General features: G+C 42.3%; 1 protein-coding gene across 1 annotated transcript; it reads right to left on the bottom strand.

The window, feature by feature from the left end:
• Positions 1-6,917: 6,917 nt before the first annotated feature.
• LOC134482246 (small integral membrane protein 14-like) lies at positions 6,918-7,217 on the bottom strand. The gene has a single exon (XM_063274939.1). The coding sequence runs from the start codon at positions 7,215-7,217 to the stop codon at positions 6,918-6,920; it is 300 nt and encodes a 99-aa protein (XP_063131009.1).
• Between the last annotated feature and the right edge of the window lie 16,116 nt (positions 7,218-23,333).

Genomic DNA, 23,333 nt, shown 5'->3' with positions numbered 1-23,333 from the left:
AAGCATATACAAACCTTCACATTCCACTCTGAGGCTTCCAGAGGCTTCTTCAAACCTATGAGACTATGGGGGCCACATCTAGACATAGCACAATGCAAAATCCATTAGGTCAACTTCCAGAATTCCCATAGTTCATAGCAGTCTTAAAAATGTTCAGTGTAAAGTTGAACGTTTCATCTGAGATTGATACACTAAAGTCAGGGCTCTGTGGGCAAAGCTGCTGACTTCTGCTGCTCGGAGGTGCTGGAATTGCTCACCTCATTCTATTCCATTATCACTAGCTTCCTGTTTTCCACTCCTTCCCTGCCTCAGCTTGCCTGTCCTGGATCTTCCTGTGTAGATTGACCTTGAACTCAGATCTTCATGCCTGTCTCAACGTCCTGGCAGTCCCCTACATTGGGTAAATGATCCTTCAGAGGACGGTGAAATTAGGGTTTTACTGCTGTGAACATATAGCATGACCATTGAAAGTCTTATAAAGGACAGCATTTAATTGCAGTGGCTTACAGGTTAAGATGTTTAGTCCAATATCTTTAAGGTGGGGGCGTGTCACCCTCTAAGCAGGTGTGGTGCAGTGGGTGTTGTGAGTTCTACATCTTCATCAGAAGGCTGCTAGCAGAATACTAACATTCAGGCCTTTCTCTGACCCCAGATATCTTAATCAAGCAACTGGCTTTTGAAAATGCTAATACAGTAGTGAAACACTGTCTCAAAAACCAACCAACCAACCAAACAGGCAAAGACCAATTAAAAATAGCAACAACAACAAACGAAAGAAAGAAAACACCAATGCATACTCTTATGTGGCCTTGCCACCAAGTTATTTCTGAATTGTAAATAAAAATGCCTATAGTCAAAAGCTGTGCAGAATTAAGACAGGTGTTCCCTGGTGGTTCCAGCTTGGGGGTGGGAGGAGACCATGACAGACAGGGGTAGAAAGAAGAACGTAAATAGAGGAGAAGCCACCATGAGGTAAGAGTCTGTAAATAATTAACCTTGTGAGTGGGCTAATTGGAGTGAAAAGCAGCCCAGACAAAACCATGGCAAATTACACAATGGAACTTTTGGAGAAATATGCATAATAGTACAGAGGATAGCTATCTGCTCAGTTCTTGTGCTGATTAAGGATTATCATAAACATAAAGCTTGTGTGCACCTTTTATCCAGAAAGTAAATGGACAAAGTATGGGCAGAAATCTATGGTTGAGATCAAATACTTTCTACCACACAAAACCAGATCCAGCCCCTAGAATTACAATCTTCCCAAGCCCAGATACCTACAGACCAGCATAGAAACACAACCAGTAACAGCCATGACATTCAAATCTTTATTAGAACCCATCAACACTATCACAGAAGGCCCTGAATATGTCAACATGACTGAAGAACAAGAATAAAAAAAAAGATTGTAAAACAGCATTTGCACATATCATAGAGGTCTTTAAAGAGAAAAATAAAGAAATCTGTGAAAACACTAACTGTGGAAGGAAATGAATGAAGGAAACATAAACAGAGAGATGTGGATGAGTAAAATGTAGGAACTCAAATAGTCACTCAGAGGCAGACCTTAATAACAGACTACAACAGATGGAATAGAGAACCTCAGGCATTGAAGAGATGATAGAAGGAATGGATACGTAGATAGAGGGAAAATGTTAAATTCAAAGGGAAGAAAAGAGTGGAGGGGGAAAGGAATAAAGGAAAAGTAAAGGAAGAAAGGAAGGAAGGAAGTAAGTAAGTAAGAGAATCCTGGGAGAAAACATGCAAGAAGTAGGATTTTTCTGCTAAATAACAAATATAATAATAAAATGATAAAGACAATAAAGTATATAGGAAGGATGAAAATAAACTTGGGTCAAAGGCAAATAAGACAAAAAAAAACAAAAATAAAAACCAAAAACAAGAAAAAAAAACCATTCTCAACCGAAATCATAGAAGAAAATGTCCTTAACTTAAGCAAGAGACTTATCAAAGTAAAAGGAGCACACAGTATGAAACAGACTGGAGTCGAGAAGAAATTCCCCTGTGCGTATATTACCTAAGACAGGAAACATGGAGAACAAATAAAGTGTAATAAAAGCTGTAAGGGAAAAAGGACTGTTCACATACACAGTCAGTCCTCCCATGAGAATCACACATTACTTCTCGCTAGAGACTCTAAAAGCCAGAAGAGCCTGGATAGATGCACTGAAGACTAAGAGAGCAGACTGATAAAGTTGGATTTTAGTTGACCCAAGTGCCTCTCTTCTTTTATCACATACAATATTATTAGATACTTCCTAAAATTGCCTTCCGAGCTTCTTTGAGGAAGCCTGAGGAGCTTAAGACCTCTGATAAAGTATTTTCTACAAAAGGACCTGCTTGCTTTTTTCTTATTTCTACTACAGCAGGATGGAGGCAAAGTTTTTTGCAAACTACTTTTAATAAGTAGCCCACATCATAGGTAATGGAAGAGATAAGTTATTAGGATATGGGGAAGAGGACCTGTTCAGCAATAGTTCTTCAGGAACGAGCTTGTTTTCCTTTGGCAGCAGTTCAGTACAGGGCAAGCAGCAAACATGACTCAGGAGGGGATTTCACAGGGGAGGAAAGCAGGAGTGTGGTGGAAACATTGTGGCAGCGGCTGTGCAGACTCAGGAGCTCCTGCTCAAGCTGCAACAAAGCACCCTGTGCTCTGAAGCACAGCAGCTTAGCCAGTTAGCTGGAGACCTGGCTCTCCCACTGCCCGCCTTACCTGGAATCCGCACAGGATCCAAGAGGACAAACAACTGTGCCTAAGCTGAGCCGGCAGGGTAAAAGCGCCTGTGAAGGACCTGCAGGCACCGCCTTAGTCAGCTTCATTGGAGCAGAGAGTCTTTTCCTCCTTCAAGCATGGCACCCCGCCCATTTTCTTTCACTCCCTGCCCTCATTTTGATGGCTTCTACTTCCCTTCATAAGTTTGTCGTTTAGTTTCTTTTTTCTCTCTTTTTTTTGCTTCTTTGTTACTTTCTTTCTTTCGTTTTTTTTTTTTTTTTTGGTTCTTTTTTTTCGGAGCTGGGGACCGAACCCAGGGCCTTGCGCTTCCTAGGTAAGCGCTCTACCACTGAGCTAAATCCCCAGCCCCCTTTTTTTTTTTTTTTTTTGGTTCTTTTTTTTTTTTTTTTTTTTTTTTTTTCGGAGCTGGGGACCGAACCCAGGGCCTTGCGCTTCCTAGGTAAGCGCTCTACCACTGAGCTAAATCCCCAGCCCCCACTTTCTTTCTTTCAACTAATATAAAGGACCAGCAATTTGATATTTTTTAACATTTATTTATTTATTTATTTATTTATTTATTTATTTATTTATTTATTTATTATGTATATATCATACAGCTTTCTGCCTGCATGTATGCACCTGCAGGCCAGAAGAGGGCACCAGACCTGATTATAGATGGTTGAAAGCCACCATGTGGTTGCTGGGAATTGAACTCAGGACCTCTGGAAGAGCAGACAGTGCTCTTAACCTCTGAGCCATCTCTCCAGCCATTTTTTTTAAGATTTATTTATTATAAGTGCACTGTAGCTGTCTGCAGACACACCAGAAAGGGCATCAGATCTCATTACAGGTGGTTGTGAGCCACCATGTAGTTGCTGGGATTTGAACTCAGGACCTCTGGAAGAGCAGTCAGTGCTCTTAACCACTAAGCCATCTCTCCAGCCCGCAATTTGATATTTCTAACCTAATATTTGTTGTGGTTTATGCCATGCATACTTGCACATTAAAATTCTTTTTTCTTACATTTGCCTCACTTTAATCGGACTCATTAGCTTAGCTCAATCTCGGTTCTTGGGTTTTCTGAGGTGAGTGAATGTTGGGGTGACCTCATTTCCAACTCCTGATCCTTCTGCCTCTAAAGTCAAATGCTTATAATTTTCAAAGTTTTCTTTGTCAGTGGATATGTGTGTGTGTCTGTGCACATACGTGCTACAATTTTCAGTTCATGTTTCTACCATGGGTCCCAGGTATTGAACTCAGATAATCACACTAGTGCAGCAAGTTCTTTACCTGCTGAGTACCTTGCTGCTATTGCACGTGTGTGTGTGTGTGTGTCTAATTTTCATATATGTATATACCATATATTGTGCCTATCTCTGCCTCTCAATACCATTGTCCTTCCTTTCCTTACCTCTTCTATCATTTCTTTTTATCCCTCTGGACAGTTTCTCTTTGTTCACATCAGTTTAAAATGTAGGAACACACACACACTGTTTGAAACCAAATTAAAATGAAAAAATAAAAATATGCAGTCTTTTTGATCAGTACTCCTTAGCAATAGCTTTTCTTTGATTTTTTATACAATTGATATATAATAATTAATGGGCAATCAGCTTGAAATTTTTCCTTAATGATTATATCCTTGGATTTTCATAAATGTTTCATAAATGTTATTATACTATCTGCAGATAAAAATGTCAACTTTTCATTCCTACAGTGACAGGCCTTAAATTATCACCTTCCTCCATTCTGACCACAGCAGTCTGCTGTCTCTAAGGGCGATCACCACTTACTGCTCAATAAAAGGGGAACAGAAGAGTGGTGTTGTTCTGACCCCTTCTAGCCAAATGGCCCTTATGTGTTTGTCCTGAAGAAATGTGGATATGGATTGCTAGGTATGGGCTGCCACCTTGTGGAAGTGAGAATTCAGTGCACCTGAGGGATGTCTCCTCCCACAGTTGCCTTGGCTGGAGGAGACCTGAATCATCCCAGTCACAAGCACTCCACTCTCAAAAGAAACCCAACCTCAGCCTTAAAGGAAACGGACACTTAATTTCCAGTGAGATTCGTGCACATCCCTCACTCTGGCATAAGTCCAAAGGACTTTCAGAAAAATGAAAGGGCACTTAGCGCCATTAGAAAATTCATGCCAGAGTCTTCTGTCTAGTCCAATGGAACAATGCCTCGAAATACCCAGCCATGCAGTGAACCATCTGAGGTGATAGCATATTTCATAATGCCCTAGTATGCCCTAGTAACAAACATAATTGCTTGTTTGTGGATTTAGGACACAAAGAAGAAAGTGCCTTTCATGGTGGTGGTCCACTGTTACTTCAAGAGTTCAAGCAGGAGGGCAGAGGCAGGGAGTAGAACATCCTTGTTTACATAGATAGTTCCATGCTAAATACAAACAAAAAGATCTTGGATTACAAATACAAAACCCCAAATAAACATGTCATTGCAGATGTGTGTCCCTTCTGAGCGCACAGGGTAAGACCAGACTTTATCATGCCAAGAGAACATTCATAAGAAAATTACTGGAGACATCAGGCAGATTAGAATAGACGTAATGGTGCCGGAGAGGTGGTTCCACAGTTAATACTGGCTACTGTTCCAGAGGTCCGGGGTTCAATTCCCAGTAACCACACAGTGCCTCACAACCATCTATAGTGAGATCTGGCGCCCTCTTCTGGCCTGTAAGCATGCATGCAGGCAGAATGCTGTATACGTCATAAATCTTAAACAAACTAAAAAAAAGTAAATAGGTTTGGAAAGCTCTGTGTGTTTTATGTAAAAAGTGCAACTACATCTACTGCTATCCTGCATAGATATCCAGTGGCCTGCGGCGTCTTTCTATTTCTGATCGTTTACTCACCACTTCAATATCTGAGACCAGTGTCACTTATGATATACTTCATCTAAGTTATACATGTACCATTGTCACTCAAGCCTGGAAATATTAACCCTTTGAAGGAATGTATAAAGAGTTTTAGTCAGTATGTTGTCACAGGATCTGTCAGGGGTTGGAGAGATGGTTCAGGGATTAAGAGTACCAACTGCTCTCCCAGAGATCCTGAGTTCAAATCTCAACAACCACATGGCTACCTACAGCCATCTGCAATGGGACCTGACGCCCTCTTCTGGTGTGTTTGAAGATAGCTACAATATACTCACACAAGTAAAAAGTATGAAAAAAAAAAAGGAAAAAAACGGGACCTCTCAGAATAATCTGGCAGAACTAAACATCATGGACTTGCTGGGTGAAACAGGGTGGCCTTGATCCTACAGGAATCTACCTACTTCTTTATCCCAAGCACTGAAATTGGCACTTGGAGTCACTATGCCCAGTTGTGAAGAGTCCTTTCATGGTCGTGCTGAGCAACTTTGCTTATCCTTTCCCATCAGCCACTTCTTTCTATGTAAATGAGACCATTTCTGTAGTGTCTGGTTTCAGGTGAATTCTGATTGGCTGTGTGATTCTGACATTTTTGTGGCTCCAGTTGACTAAAGAGGAACCCATCCATGGTTTTCTAGGTCTCTGAGTGTTTTACCTCTTTTAAAAATATTAATCAATCATGTTTATTTAAAGTATTACCATCAGAAATTTTTAATGGTAATTAAAAAAAATCAGTAAACAACCAAATCAATTTTCCTATTCTAGCCATATAAGCCAGCTGGACTTTGTAAGGAAAATGATCTAAAGTATCAGTGTCAAGGACTACAGAAAACTGCCACCCATAGGTAATCTGCCACAGTAAAGTGACTACAGCATGGCTCTGTCACTCATACCAGACAACCAGAATATACCTTATGAAAAGAATTAAAATCTATCCAAACCACTTAAAATACTTAAATGCAGAAACCTTAATTTTCCTTCAGTTGGGCCAGAAACCACCACAGACGCTATGGTCAGGTTTCCAGGGAGAACGAGTGGAAAGTTTAAGCTTAGGCCAACCAACACAGCCCTCGACTTTTCAAAGAAATCATTTACTGGGGTATACTGTAAACAAGGACTGTGGCAACACAGGAAACAAAGGCAGTTGGCAAGTGCAACTTCTAGAAGCTCATGAAAACAATACCATCCACACTGCAGATGGAAAAGGAGAGACAGGTAATGCCATGTTCTCTTCAGTCGTTCGGTCGTGCAGGGCATCAAACAATCGCTCTTTCCCACACCAGGATGTTAGCCCACAGGAGGGGCTGGCGGGACCTGTCCACTGTGAGGACTGGAGGGCTTTCCAGGAAGGCTGAAGCCTCTCAGGTTAGGAGGCCTCAGTAGAAAGAGGAGCACAGCGATCACCATCCAGGCCATCAAGATCACAGTGATGCTGATGCCACTGTCGCCTGAGGGCCCTGGCAATTCCCGAAGGCATTCTGTGTTGGTGCAATAGGACTGGGACTGCTGGAGCAGATTGATGAATTTTCTCATAGCGCGTTCATGAGAGCAAATACATTCACAGGGATCAAATCCCCCTTCAACCATGGTTGGTTACCAGCTTGTTTTTACTCAACTCTTTAAAGCCACCCATACAAGTGGTGGTGGGGACGGTGGTGGCCTGGAGTGTTCTGGATGCCCCTGTCGCTGCCACTGCTGCTGCTGGCCGCCACCCTCCTCCCCTCCAGATTAGATAGACCATGTCACTATTAGCCACTAGACCCAGATCTGTGTTTTGCCTTTTGTATGGGTGGATGCATCACGAGGTTGTCAAGTGTGGGCAGAATCTGGGAGACAGCTTTGCCTATCGAGGTTGGTGTTAGTCTTTGTATGGTTACCAGGGACCAATTCCAGATCCTCTGGAAGAACAATAAGTGATTTCAACTGCTGTGATATCTTCCCTGCCCCTTCCTCTATACCTTGATCTTTCTTTTTCTCCCCCCCCCCACCCCCGGAGCTGGGGACCGAACCCAGGGCTTTGCGGTTGCCAGGCAACCGCTCTTCCACTGAGCTAAATCCCCAGCCCCATACTTTGATCTTTCTGTAGTCTCTCTGACTCCATCTGCCATAACGAACACTTCATCTCATAAAGCACGGTGGACATTAGCTACTGTGAAAAATACCATAAGTTGACAGAGCCTCCATTTTCACATAAATATATAAACACATAAATACACATACCTACCTAAAGAAACACAGAGACACACATAAACACACGCACAGAACACACAAAGACACACACAGACACACACAGCCCAAGTCATCATATTCTTTAGTAATTCTGTCCAGAGCAGAGCAGTTATAGATAGAAGAAAGTACAATTCCCAGCAATTTCAACTGAATATCATGTAATGCATATTTATGAAATACATATTTCACAGTATTTTAGGATTAGAGTACATTATACTATCTATCCTTTATTTTCAACAGTATCGAAAGTTATGAAGAGAATTCCAGCCTAGTATCAGACTTGTGTCCATCAGAGTCAGAACAGGTTGCTGTTTGAAACTTTCTTTTATTACAACTGTTTCCTAATGTCACATAGGAAAACCGGCTTCAGCCAGAAATGCCTGTAACTACCACATGCATCTGAATCTCACCCTGGGAAAACCATGAGAATCCATGAGAGAATGTGTGTGGCTCTTTGATGTCCAGCTTTCCTGTAGGTCTCTTCTGGCTTGCACGGATACCACTCCTTGATTCCTCCCTCTAAATGGCCGTGCAACCTTCTTGCCTTGCTCTGCTGCTGGTCATTGACAATTTGAGGAAGGTAAAAATTGCCTAGTGTGTTAGTGAAGCAGGCCTTTGAATGTCGCACTGAGGGGTTTTGGGGAGAGAATCGACGTAAAGCTCACTCTAAATGGTGGTAACACCATAACTCTCAGGCCAGGTGCCTGCACTAAATGGCACAGAGAGGAAGCTAAGAGCTAGAATTTCCCTATTTCTGCTCCCTGCTCCACCCACATGGAAAGAGTCTCATTCACATCCTGCCAGCCAGTCCACTTCTACCAACTGCACCTCTCACGGCTACACTCACCCCTTCTAGGATGGAGTCTGTGCTTCCCGACTCTGAGCCAATGGAACCCTCCTTTCTTAAAAGGCTTCTGCGACAGAATGGGAAACACGACCAGTGCAGTCACTGCTTCGTTCTGCCCTTTGCAGTCTCCTCCCGCCTGGTTCCCTCACAGCCTTTCCAGTCCAATGTGTCTCCAAGAAAACAGGCTAAAGATTTCACCTTAATTCTCCTTTGACTTGTCTCTGGTAAGAGCCTTTTGCTATATCAGCCCAGGTAGAAGAGTGAAAGAGGAAAAAGAGAAGAGAAGACAGTAGATGGTCTAGGCAAGGGATAACTGAAGTTCTCCTTGTAACACAAGCTACTTACCAAGATATTACCACTAATCCAGTTTCTGTGTCAATATGGCCCCCAAAACCTAATCACCTATCATTAGAGCACATTTGCTGACACACTTTTATTGCAGTTCAATTTCTATTGCATGCCTTTTGAAAACACATCTAGGGGCTGGGGATTTGGCTCAGTGGTAGAGCGCTTGCCTAGGAAGCGCAAGGCCCTGAGTTCAGTCCCCAGCTCTGAAAAAAAGAAAAGTAAAAAAAAAAAGAAAGAAAAGAAAGAAAACACATCTAAAAGTGGGGTGGGCTTTTCCAGCTAGATTCATGACCTCTTCTCTCCCACTCAGCACCCATACTCAAATCACCTGCGGACATCTCGTTTCCTAAACACAGGTGTGGCTGTCTCTTTTACTTTTCCCCATGGGATAGTTTAGTTAGAATGATCTTACCGCACCAGCCCATCAATGACTGGCTTTCTAGCTTTAATGACTTAGGAAAATTTCTGTTTGTTGATAATGGAAATCGCCCACTGTATAAAGTCATTTGCTCCTGCTCTCAAACAGAGGAAAAGAAAGAGAGAAAAGGTCTGCCTGCGGGCATACTCAAGGTAGGTCAAGGCCTGTTGGCAGATTTTTCAGCCTGCTGAGGTATGGAACCATAAGAGAAGGTGTACTTGAGGTTTAAATTTCTATTGACCTTGGTGGAAAAAAACGGAGAAGTTTGGGGAACGGGAACGAATGCATTGTTTATTTTAACAATTTGTTTCTGTTAGCTTGTGGTTATGCTTCCCACAGTACTACAGTAAAACAGGGCTTTGAGAAATATGCTTGTTGTTGCCTTGTACCCACCAGCATTCCTTTCATAACTGTGTCTTTCGTCTTCTTTTGGCCTTTCATATTCTGATCCTCATCTGCCCCTCAGAGGACCTTTCCACTTCCTACCACTCAGTCCACCAAAGTAGGGCCATGCCGTTTCAGGAAACTGGAATTTCTGAAAAGCCCATTGAATCTGGAAAGCAATATACCCCAGGATATGTCCTATAGGTCAGAGTAAGATGTTGCAAAAAGAGGAAAACTGACTGATCTCCCACTTTGTGCTTTCAAAAAGAACAAATACTTCAAAAACTTAGTTTCTCCCTCCTCCCCATTACAGAATCTGATTTCAGCCCTGCACACTGTGCTCTCCTGGATCCATGGATGCTAAGCTGCAGGTTCTGGAGATGCCAACCCCTCAATGTCTGCTCAACTCAGTCCATTCATTCTCAGTTCCTGGAGTGATTGCGTCCACCGACCCAGACGCCCATCGCCGATCGAGAGTATTCCACGCAGCAGATCGAGTTCCAGCAAGCAGAAGGAATCTTCACTCACAGAACACATTGCCGACCTTACCTGACACGCTGAACAGAACTAAGAGGTTAGTGAGAAACAAGTGTGTGTGAATACCATCCTATGTCGCCATCTTCTGGGCACATACAGAATTACATCCTATTACCTTACTTGGGAGTCCGAGGCTTCCTTCTACCCTCTCAAGTTCAAGTCACAGATGCAGATATTCACAGCCAACCACTGGACTAAGCCTGGGGACCACAATGAAAGAGTTAGGGAAAAGCCTGAAGGAGATGAAGGGGATTGGAACTCAATATGAAGAACAACAATATCAATTAACTGGAGCCTTCAGAGTTCCTCGGGACTAAACTACCAACTAAAGAGGATATATGGTCCTGGCCACGGCTCCTGATACATAAAGTGTAGAGCATGTGTAGCAACAACTGGCTCATCTGACATCTATGGGAAGGGAGACAACTGGCCCTGTAGAAACTTGATGTCCCAGAGAAGGGGGATGCTAGAGGGGTGAAGTGGAAGTGGGTGGGTAGATGGAGGAGTGCCCTCTTAGAAACAAAGAGGACTGGGAGGGTATGGGGGTTCAAAGTGGAGAGATCAATGATGGGGATGACATTTGAAATGTAAACAAATAAAATGACTAGTGTATAATAGATGGTAACAGACGTCTCCATAAGGACTAGATATTCATTATCTGTAGCAGGTTCATTGAAAGTCAAAATCCATAATTGTTGTGACTTACTTATTATTGAAATTTCACATAGATGAACCCAAGCAACATTTTAACTTTTCTCCTTGAACCTATAATAAATCATTAGTTACCTTTATAAAACAATTTAGAAAGCAATTAGGGTTTCTACTCTCTTAGGCTTCGATACAGTGCCTCATTTTAGCTGTCCCTCTCTATGTTCCCTCCATTGCTGCCTCGCCCTGTCTCTTCACATTTCACATTCCTGATCCTGACAGTGTCCCTCAGCAATCCATGAGTAAACTTGTACTTCCCTAAATGAGGACAGTCTGGCCCACGTCCCTAGACCCTCACACTAAACTGATCATACAGTCACACAGATTGAAGAATCAACAGCTAACATCCACATTTAAGTGAATATGTATCCCATTTGTCTTTTTCAGCCTGGATTACCGCATCCAGAATGACTTTTACTAGATCCATTCATTGTCCTGCATAGTGCATGATTCCCTTTGCCTTTTGTAATTGTTAAGCAGCAATGCAGTCTGTAAATGCACCACGTTTTCTTTATGCATTCATCCGTTAAGGGACAACTTAAATATTTCCAAATTCTAAGTATTACAAACGAGCTTCACTGAACATGGTTGAGCAAAGGTCTGTATTCTATGATGAATCAACATCTGGACATGAGACCTGGAGTTGTATCTTAAGGTACAACAATTTTCACCTTCCTGAAGAACCATCATACTGATCTCCGAAGTTGCTGTAGAAGTTTGCCTTTCCACCAGGAGACTATGAATGTTCCCCTTGCTCCATAACCCAGTCAGCTTGAGTTGTCACACGTGTTATTAACCTTAGTCATACTGACAAATATGAAAAGTGATCTCAGAGTAATTTTAATTTGCATTTGTGTGATGTACTAGGATGTTGAATATTTCTTATGAATTTCTCAGTCATTTAAGTTTCTTCTATTATGAATGTTATGCTTAGATAAGTAGCACATTTTAATTATTTTTCTTGAAATATAGTGTTTTAGTTTTTCAATTACATTTTTATATTAGCCTGTTGGGCCATACCTTGGAGTGTTTCCCTTCCCCCTCGCTGTGCCTTTCAGCCTGCTATGGCAAGAAGTTGTTTACACCTTTGGCAGCTGCTCTAGGCCCCTAATTTGGGGCCAGTACCTTCCATGGCACCCAGTCCTCTTGCTGAGCCTTTCAGCTTATTGATGTTAAGAAGTTGTTTACGCCCCTGTGTTGGGGCCAGAACTTGCCACGATGCAGATTTTTCCCCTTTTCCTATTTTCCTGGTTGGGGATTTTCGCCTGCTTTATTGTTTTTCCACGGCTTTTGCCTCTGGTATATAAGGAGATCTCAGTAAAGCCCGGATAGCATTCTTTTAACACGAATGACCCGAGTGTGTGTTCCTTCGAGTCCTATGCCCGAATCTCAGTGTCTGGATGACACAGGCATCATCAAATGGAGGTCCCACCAAGATCGGGAAAGAGAGGACAACCTGACGAGATGGTCCCAGGAAACCAGCCAGTGAAGGAGGGATGCATTGGGGAAAATGGGCCAGGAAAGGTCCCAGTAAGCAGGATACAGAAGCACTGTGGGCATTGAAAACACATGCAAAGAAAAATAAAGATTTGGGTTAGTGGTGAGTAAACCTTGTAAAAAGGGACAAGGTAATAATGGTAAAATGTTTTTGTGTATGTGTTCTTTTAGAGTTATGCTAAAATCTAGAGAAGCAAAGTCAATTCTCATTGATGCTTTTAGGCTTTGGAATCTGATTAGAGACAGTTTACACCCCAGACAAGAGAGAAAATGGTTTGAGAAAACCAGTCCTCCCAGACTCTCCACAGATGCTTTGGCAAAAGAAGGAAAATGAGATTAAGCTTTTTAAGAGCTCTCCTAGGGACATCCTGCCTCCTTGCTGGCTCCTATTGGAGAAGTGCTCATTTCTGGTTCTGGGTCCTTTAGGTAGGATATCTGGGTCCCTTTGGTGGGACACCATCTAGCTCCTTCCCTCTATGTCTATTGTCTGTCCTTGGTGCACCAAGCTGTCCACGGGTGTCAGTTTATGTCTGGGTTTTGCTTCTCGTTGCTTGAATGTTTTGTGTTTCATGTTTAAAAGAAAAAATGGTGAAAACTTTAAATGCTGGTTGATTATCCCCTTGATTAAGTTTTAAGTCCTTTCAAGAAATAACAAATAAATAAAAACCGTTTCAATTGACCTTTGGAGCCCTGCATCCTAGATAACTGGTTATCTCTGGTGTTAACTATTATGCATGTCCCTGACTGGATCAGGCCTCAATGGAGGAATGTAGCTAGGAGCCTAGGTCTGTCCACTGGGGAAGCTCCCCAGGGGGCTGGCTAAATAGATTAAATAGACTAAATACACTAGCTGGTCTTAAAGGTGCCAGCAGCTTCAAAACTTCTATGGTAAGGGAGCTGGTGTCTGTTTCTCTTAGAGAAATCTGTGACTGTGATTATTGGATTCAACAGGTAACAAGGTTCTTCTTTTAAAATGACAGCTAAAAAAGTAAAAATTGTGTTTGATCTAAATAGTAAAGATATGTGTAGTCACTTTATTTTTTTTCTGTTTGGTTTTAAATGTATAATACGCTTTACGTGTCTTGGCTATAGGTTACTGGCTTTTAAGTTATTGGGTATGGTTAAAAATTTGTAACATTGGTAACAGAAAGTTGCCTTAAAAAGGAGTCATTCTAGACAACACGTGGCATGAGGCAACCCAGGGAAACAGGTCTAGGTTGGGTAATACTTTACTATAACTCTTATCATGGAAACCGGACTTATAAAAGAATTTAGGGAAATGTCTCTTTGCTGAGGTATTAGAGCCTGCACCATCGTTCCTTCATATGCAAGGCTTGGCCGTCATACTTTATAGCATGAGGAATGGACTTGGTGTTATGAAGAGACTGGATTTTGGAGGATAGATAGTTTGCTGGAGGGTGAGTTTTGCTTTCCAAAGTTATGGCTGTGCTCTGGGGTTAGGAGGGAAACTTAAAGATTGTGGCTAATGATTGCCAGTGATACATTGACTACAGTTTACAGTCTGATCACAGACAGACTCGCGATTCTAACTCATACATATTTGTAATTAAGAAAAAATCAAACAGGTGGAGATTGTGACAAGGGTTGATGAGGCTATGGAACTCATAAGAGCATTACAGCCCGGTTGCTTACTGCAACTGCTATTTCAAGAAATACATATAGAATTATTATAGGTTTAAGAGATTGTTTTTATGCTGTTTCTTGCACTCTTGGGTTGTTGTGAAATATTTCATTTCTTGTGTTTCCTTGGGTTTTGTTTGACTTGACCATACATTTGTATGCCTTTTTGAAAGAAAAATGTATTCATTTTTATTTATTTTGGTGAATTGTTCTTGGCTGACTTTTGTCTGTGGTTCCTCTGAATGCAATTCCCTCGGTGGCCAGAGGAGGCACCAGATACCGAGTTCTAAATGATGGTTAAGCACCCTGTAGGTCCTCTGAGTGAAGACAGCAGGTTGCCCAGGTGTGCACCATGATGTCCTACAGCTTCTCTGCTTCCTCCTGCTCTTCCTTGGCCAGCAGCACTTTGCGTTCTGCCCCTCCATGGCTCTCACTTGGGTCTCAGTTCCCTCACTTTTGGGGATTTTAAATTTTCAGAATGTACAGAAAGATTACAATTTGATGTTTGACCTATACCTGAGAAGCTTTTTTGCCAGGAAAAGGGAGTTTCCATTGCATAAAATGGGATGGTAAGGCCAAGATTTCAGGAAAAAACATGGGTGAATATATTGAAACCATGACCCCTCTCAAGGCACAATCCATGAAACAACGTACTCCAACTTGCATACATTTAAAGGTGTAGGAAAAAAAATATTGGACTCTAGGGAACAGTAAAAATTGTGGATATTGGATTATATGTCACATGCGTGGACCCTGGGTTTATACATTTCAGGGAGAAGAATATCCATCATCCACGGTCTTTAGATCTTTGACTGTTAACAAAGATGTTCTCTCCATTTCAAGACCGGATACAACTCTCCCTCTCCTCAGCAACTGAGTTGTAATGAAGGAGTGAGAACTCTGAAGCTCTAGAAGGAGAGTGTGCGAATGGGTGTTCCTGGCTCAAAAGTGAGTCTCTGGAAAAGCCACTGCAGAAACTGGCCAGTCTGGTAGAGGTAGTTAGCAAGTAAGCTATGGCATTTCCCAGTGACATCACCAGTAGTGTCTTCCCTGGAAATTCTCTTGTATCCAGGAGACACTAGAATCTTCTGTGATGTTACCAGTGTTGTGGTGACACCAACTTCCTCACGATTTCCCTTCAGTTTCTAATGGGTTCCCGAGGAGGCATGTTCTCCAGGATCCTCAGTCTCTTTTGGAGAGACAATCATATCCATGCAGAGACCAGACCAAGGCAGAGGGAGGCCAGCCCTCCATCACGTTGGAGAAGAAGACGAATGGAAAGGTCCTGGAGGAGGTCAAGTGAGTACTGGGCAGGGCAAGGGGGATTCCTGGAGGAGGTTGGCTTGAGCTGGTCCTTCCAGGAGTAGGACGTATGATTTAGAGCCCCAGTCTTCCTAAGGGCTGACGCAGACACAACAATTTCTGATCGTTAGTTTGACAGAAAACCAAGAACTGTTATATGTCAAGGGGCTTTCCTTGGATCTCTTTAACATCATGGGCAGTGTCAAAGAATACCAGGATGAGCCTCTGTAAGAATAACAAAGTGTCTCTCTCAGGATCGGCTGTTGAAGCACTTCATTCTCAGCAGTGTCCTGTAGATTACGTGGGTAATCGATGCCAAGAGGGATACTCTCCTGGTCATATATCAAGGTCTCAGTCACTTTGTCCTTGAACACACAGACTAGGGATTCAAGATGTTAAGCAGCTTGGACTCAAGGACTTACCTGCCTCACATCAGACATTAGCTGAGAAGGTCCTCCAATTCTTCTTGTTTAGGCCAGCTTTAGAATTTCAGTGACAGAGGAATGGCTTTAGGAGGTGTGGTCTATATCTATGATGGCATATGTCATCATATGGCTCTGATGGTGGACACAGGGAACTAGCTGAGTTCAGCTTAAAGATAGCTTTCTTGCTCTGTCAGGGATTCACTGTATCTGTAGAACTGTTCATCCTCAGACTTCTGTTTAGAGTAAGCATAGTTTTTCTTGACACTGTGTCCACATATATGCCTGTTCACTGTTGTTTATCTACCTAAAGAGTTTGATCAGAAGGCATCATCCCAACCCTCCACAACACCTGTTGAAGAGGAGAGAATGAAGCGTTTGGAGAACCTCAAAATTGCTCTCCACAAGATGCAGAAGGAGAGAGATGAACTCAGGAGAATCCTGGCGGATTACCCGGGAAAGAATTTAAATGACAGGTAGTCACAATGCAAGTTCTGTTAAATCCACATGTCCTCACATCGCAGTAGGCTACAACTCCAGGGTGTCCTCATGGTCAAAAGCACTTTCCTGATTGGATGAGAATGTGAAGTTCAGATGGGAATGGGATGGTGGCACAGGCTATTTTAATTCCTACAAACGTAAATCATAGCCTGTGGCCTGATTGAATCACAGTCTGGGAGTGAGGGTAGTAGTGTGTGAGCTCTCATTGTGTGATTTAAGTAGCCTAGACAGGTGTTGGCTTGTGGGAATTTCTAGGTGCTCTGATTATGACCAATCATTGTTGCAATTGACGTGGAGGTGCTTTGGGTTCAATAGGTCCTGTGAAGAGCTGGAGGGGCCCAATCCCACTTGGTGCCTCACAGTGTGTGACTGGACTGACAACAGGGTATCATTGGTTTTCTCTGATTTTATTCATTGTATTTGGAGATAATGCCACATCCTTATATTTAATTGGCATTCTAATTGTATTTGAGAGAGAGAGAGAGAGAGAGAGAGTGTTTTGTGTGAGTTTGTGTGTGTGTGTGTATGCATGTGTGAGTGTGTCTGTGTGTATCACTTAAGATCTGGGTATTCTATGTACTGATTTGGCCTGAGAATTATCCTGTGTCAATTTCCATGGCATGATGATGAGGGTGAGAGCCTCACTGTGAGCAGTAGAACATTTCACATCTGCTCAGGTGGACGCACATGGGAATCTCCTGGTGCGTGTTATAAATTCTTTTCCCTGTAAATACTGTTCATGTTCCTTTGGGTTTTCATGTAGCAATAGATTCTATGATTGAGAATTGTTACCTAAGAACAGGAGAATAGTCTTCATGGGCTTAAGTTGGAGCCTGGATTGTGACACAGGGTCCTCAAATGTTCTTGGCAAGCTAGTCTATTCCTTCAAACCCCCTCAGGGAGCTCAAGCAAATCAGCTCCCTCCTTTTGTTTGCCTGGACTGCTGTCTCCGTGTTCATAATAATAAACTTAATAAATACCAAATGGACCCAGTACCAAGAAGCAAGGGCTTGGCATGTCCTAGGCTGGGGTAGTTCAGGATTCAGTCTGAATTCATGTAATTCTTGAATCCTTCATTCATAATGTTATTTCATCCTTGGACCATGCCTTACCACAGGAACAACTTTGAGTCCGAGATGCTCATGAAGCAGCACCAGGAAGTGATGACCGACATGAAGAAAATGAGCGAGCAGGTCAATAGAGCTTTGGTCAAATGTACACACCTCACACTGGAAAATGACTGGTACTGGTGAGTAACTTACAAGGTTGTGACCCCAGCACAGGGCACAGCATGTGTCAGCCCATTCTTATCTTTGAAGTAAAGTGAGGATCAGGCTTTATAGTGTTTGAAGCAGACCAGGAAGCCTGTGTCTAAGGAAGGCTCTAGGACACACAGGACACAGAAAGATTGGCCTCCAAGCGACATTCTAATAAAATGGACAAATAAATCCCTATGGACACATGGGGATTAAGTCCTCTTCTGGGAAAAACTTGAATCAATGGTGTCAGGTTTTTGAGAAGTGCCCTGAGTCTTCTGGAATGTGGCTCTTTTCTCCATTTGACCTGTCTCTAGGTCATGCTCCATGGCTACTGTGGACTTGGACTATAATCTGGGGCTCTTTGGATCAGGACCCAAGAAGGAGTAATGGACTTGGAGACGTGGGAGGAAGTTGGAGACTGGCTAGGAGTCACCATTTTTTCTTTGTGTCTCAGCCGCAGCTTCTGCCCCCTCCTAACTGAGTTGTTTGAGCTGAAGAACAATGCCCAGAGAGCACGGCATGAGAACAGGGAGCTTCTATGGGAACAGATTGCACTGGAAGAGTCCATTAAGGAAACAACAAGGATCTGTGGGGAAGCCAGTATGAAAATCCGTGTATCAAGCAGCCTCAGGTAGGATGAATGAAGCATCAAGGGCAGGTTTTCCTGATATCTAAGCATAAACCAAGTCAAACCAGTTTAACCTTTTCCAACTTATCCAGACACTCTCCTAGGTCTCATCCAGTTGTTCATCTCTTTGAACATTTACAAAACTTTCTGTGATGTTAGCTTCATGCAAGAAACTGGAGGATTGACAACCAAATCCTCCTGCTCAACTAGAAAATGCATTTCCTTAAGGGGGATCTGTTGATCACACACTGCACACTTACATGCCATTATGCTAGCGGGATGCCATATGGTAGCCGTCTTTGTAGTGCACAGAACTGATTAGAGTTCAGTTCAATTGCCAAAAGAATGGCTCCCATTGTCAGTCATGATGGGGCTTGTGGACTTTCTCTCCTTTTCCCTGTACATTGAAAATGGTCCCTTCTGCCTGTCCAAATCGTGGTTTACAGTGACAGAGCTTGAGAAGCAGTTTGTCCGTCCTGTTTTATGTCAGTGTTTTAGTGGTCTTTCCTGTGGCTTATGTCCTGGAGCTGACTGGATGAACAGGGATGTAAGAAAGGCTTCTCTCAGGGTGAGGGTTTGTGTGAGATATGTGAGGATTAGAGGGAAATTTTTCTCCAGCTCTCTCAACCTAGTGTGCCCAAGAAGTGCATTCCCTACACAGGTTTACTCTATAAGGGATGGATAGCAGTGTCTAAGCTCTCACTTGACACATTTCCTTTGCCTAATCTGTATTCAACAACTGTTCTTCCAGCCTGATGGCCTCCCCATTCTTTTCTGCTTCTCACTTATGATTTCTGTTCTCTCTCTCTCTCTCTCTCTCTCTCTCTCTCTCTCTCTCTCTCTCTCTCCCTCTCTCCCTCTCTCCATCTCTCTCTGACTCTGTGTGTGGGGGTGTTTTTTTGTGTGTTTGTGGGTACATATATGTGTGATCATGTTTATGACTATGGTGCATATTGTACTTTGGAAGTTGTTTGTTTTAATTGTTTGTGATATGGGGGTCTTATATATGTAAGTGTGTGTATATGTGTGCTTTTTCACATGTGTGTGTGAAGTCATCAAGTTTCTGAACACAGACACATATATATATTTATATATATATATATATTGTATAAGTCTATATGTGCATATTTAGAAACATGTAAAAGTATACACACACACACACACACACACACACACACACAAACAAACAAACAAACACTCCGAGAGAGAAAGAAGAAGAGAAAACATAATCTTTCCAATTACATTTTAAACTGTTCTTAATGGGGTCTTGATCACTATTCAAACTATTTACACTGGGAAAACTATTCATAAACATTGATATTACTTGGAGAAAATTCAGGAATAGGGTACAGGGATGTGAGGAGAGGCTGCTGTGTGATATCCATGTACCTGAGTGTAGAAACTGATGACTCAGAGCTCTTCTGCCTTCTTTGCTCTCGGTGTATAGTAACACTGGAAGGTCATGTGGCTTGTTGTGTCTTCTCAACATCCTGGTTATGTTAATCGTTACCTGCCACCACTTTCTCTCCAGATTGGCCTAATTGGTTGAATATACCTTGGCTTTGGAGTTTGGCCTGGAATTTGTTAATTGAAAGATTAATTTGCTTAGAGTTGAATCTGCAAGCAGAAGATGTCCAGGAGTTATGCTGAGGTGGAATCACATCTTTGCCTCAGACAGAAACTTAGGCTCAAAATCGTCCAAAGCACTCACCCTGTGCTGTGTTGTGGCACTCTTAACCATTGTTATTCAAAATCATTTGATCTGAGTGAAAATCATCTGTAAGGAGGGTTTAGAACAGTGATGACCCTCAGACATTGCTGGAGGTGTCAAATGGGTAGCCCTGTGAGAAGCCATGTACAACTCTTGTGAAAGTTCAACCTTTTGACACAGCGATTCCAGAACAAGAAGTAGGTGTGAGCAGAGAAACTGTGGCACATTAGTGTTTAGTGGTTCACCTCAGAGCAGCCAAGAAGCAAAATTATCCAGAAGTCCATCAGTCAGAAAGTGAAAAGGTACAATGTTGTCCAGCCCTTCCATGGACTGTGGCTGAGTTTGATTATACCTGCCAGCATTTGGCTTTGAATTAGTCAGCCTTATCTTACTGGAATTATATCTGATAGCATCCCAGTCCAAGTTTTACCTTGGATTGTGGTTATGGAGATTTCCTAGCTGTTTGTGCTGGTAGTTTGTTTCCCCTGTCAGGTACTGTATGGTAAAGGGACCTCATATTGGAAAATGCAGCTCACTTTGCATGCACTGGGAAACAGTGGGCCAGAGGACTGAAGAGGCTCAGCTGCCCCCCCCCCCCAGTGCTCTGTTCCCTGAAATCAGCCTCCTGTGCACAGCCTTGTGACCTTGCTAAGCAGGCTTGCCTAACAGGCCTAGATGTCACATTTCTAATTTCTGATTTTCATGGGAATACACTTTATTGGCTGAGCTGTCTTTAGGCTATGCTCACTGTGTACTTACCCCACTCCAGGTTTTTTTTTTTTTTTATGCCACAATAGTAGACTGGGTGAACCCTTCTATTACCATTAACTGGGAAACTAACCACATTCTGCAAAATACTCTGCTTGTATATGTGAACAAATATATTTGGGTGAGTTCAAAAGTGTGTATGTCTGGGTGTCTGTCTGTCTGTGTCTGTATACATGTATGTCTCCATGGACAATATAATCTTCTAATGACCAGGATGAGGAGAGAATGGAGGAAAGTCTGCAGGACCCCCTGAATCAGCAAAAACTGGTCACTGAGCAAAAGGCCTTGCCTGAGAAGATGCAGCATCATTTCAGTGTCACTGAGAGGATTTGAAAGCACAGGATGAGAGGACCCAAGTAGATTCCCTGTACTTATAAACTGTCTTATTGGGTGTGTGACTTTCTCCATAGTTCTCAGCACCTGTCAGCTAGGAGCAGCTCAGAATATTTTTCTTGTCCATTTTAAAAGAAATTCCGTCCATGAAGTGTATTTGATCCATAGAGATTCTGGCTATTGTGTACTGATCCCTCCAGTCTGTGCTCTCTTGTGTTATCTGAGCCCAGTGCCTTTAAGTCTCCCCACAAATAGTTTTACGATACCCATAAACAAAGGAGTGGTATAGTTTATTTTCTGCATGAGTATCTCCTTTGGACTTCAATGCCTACCCTCGGCAAGATTTCCATGCAGCATATTCTTGCCAAGTATAATATCACTTCAGTGTGCATGTACTTCTTGAGATATTGTTTCTCTGGGTCTTTGCAGATATTGAGGTTGTCATGTGGACCCCAGGCAAACTCCTGCACTGGAGGAATAATAATAGTCTTCATTTCAGTGATGACCAGGCTTCCAAGGCCTTCCTATTGTTTTCTAGTTTGTTCATATCTCTCCTCATCTGACATTGAGACATTGCTACATGATATTAAAATATAATGTATACGTATGATTGGAATTATCTGCTGTTCACTGTTTAATTTTTAGCAGTTTTAAAAGCTGGGAAAATATGCAGGCCTGTGGGATCTCTTACCCTTCTCTCTTGGGCATGAGAGAATGACCTCAGATGAAAGATCATCCTAGATTATCCTGCTGAATTGTGCTGCTGTGTATGGGATAAGTGACATGGCAGGTCCTCACCAGGTCTTTTCCACCCCTAGGTCTGAACACTGCAGCAGAAGCTTTCCCAGGGCACAGACCAGGACTACAGCTCTCAGAGACAGAACTGTCCACCAGGAGCACTGAGGGTGCAAAGATTGACACCACCTCCCACATCTCAGTCCTTGTAACCATACCAATCTTGGGCTAAATTTGAAAGACCTTGAGATGTGGCCTGGAACACGCCTCACGTTTAACCTTTTGACGACTTGTCCATCAACAACCAACCACTCCCAGTGAGGCAGGTCTACATTCATCTTGAGGAGATTTTTACCATCTTACCTGCCGTTCTGCTGTGTTTGCAAGGCCAGCAACAGGCTGGAGTTATATGTTGAAGAATCAGCAGGAATTGAATGCTGACTAATTTACTTGTTATATTTGTTTTTAGTTTGAAGTTTGGTTTTATGCATTTGGTTTTATTTGTTTACGTTTGAAGTTTTGGTATTTATTTGTTAACTTTAGTTTTTTAATTAATATGCTATATTCTTAAGGCTATATACATTGAACTCATTGACTCCCCACTTTAAAATTTTCTTGAATAAATTAATGTTTGTCTATAAATAAAAATGTGACCTTTAACCCTTCACTCACAAGGCCGTCCTGAGTCGTGTGCGGTTCTTCCTCCTGTAACAGCACAAGTGTAAGGCAACAGTGGTTTTCTGCAAGTCTCATGCAGCTTAGGCTTCACCATCAGTTCACAGCCAGCCAGAGCTGCACAGGAAACTGTGCTCTTGATGTAGACAGTTTGTCATGCTCTGTGGATCCCACATTCATGACGAAAATTATCCTTGCTGTATCCTTGTGCTCACAAATTTAGCTTCCTTTACAATGACAAACAAAGGAGGAATACAGAAGTATTTCTCTAATACATTAGAGGAAATAAAACCATTCAGTATGGGAATATAAAAAGCAATCAGGACACACGGAGCTGTATGCCTCTGCATTCCTTGTAATAAAGCATCGGTTATAACTGCAAATTTATTGAATTCCAGCAATTTTGGAGGAACAATATTTTTAAAATTTTTTATTATATATATTTCTTTACTTACATTTCAAACGTTATTCCCCATCCTTGTTTCCTTCCTTAAGCCCCCATTCCCTTCCCTCTCCCTTCCCCATATGTGTATCCCCCTGTACATCCCCCTTATTGTTCAACCATATTCCTTTGCACTACCCCTGGAACATTTTCTTTATTGTTTTTGTTGGTCTGTTTGTTGTTATTCTTTTTCTCCCATTTTTATTAAATTGGGCATTTCTTATTTACATTTCAAATGTTATTCCTTTTCCCGGTTTCCTGTCCATCAGCCCCCTAACCCCTCCTCTTCCCGTTCTAAATGGGTGTACCCTCCCCATC

The sequence above is a fragment of the Rattus norvegicus genome, chromosome 15 (genome assembly GCF_036323735.1).
Source record: "Rattus norvegicus strain BN/NHsdMcwi chromosome 15, GRCr8, whole genome shotgun sequence".
Classification (NCBI taxonomy): Eukaryota; Metazoa; Chordata; class Mammalia; order Rodentia; family Muridae; genus Rattus; species Rattus norvegicus.
This window is presented reverse-complemented; position numbering and strand designations above follow the sequence as displayed.

What these genes read in the sequence shown, in the direction of transcription:
- LOC134482246 (XM_063274939.1), bottom strand. Translation starts at nt 7,217, where the DNA reads ATGGTTGAAGGGGGATTTGATCCCTGTGAATGTATTTGCTCTCATGAA.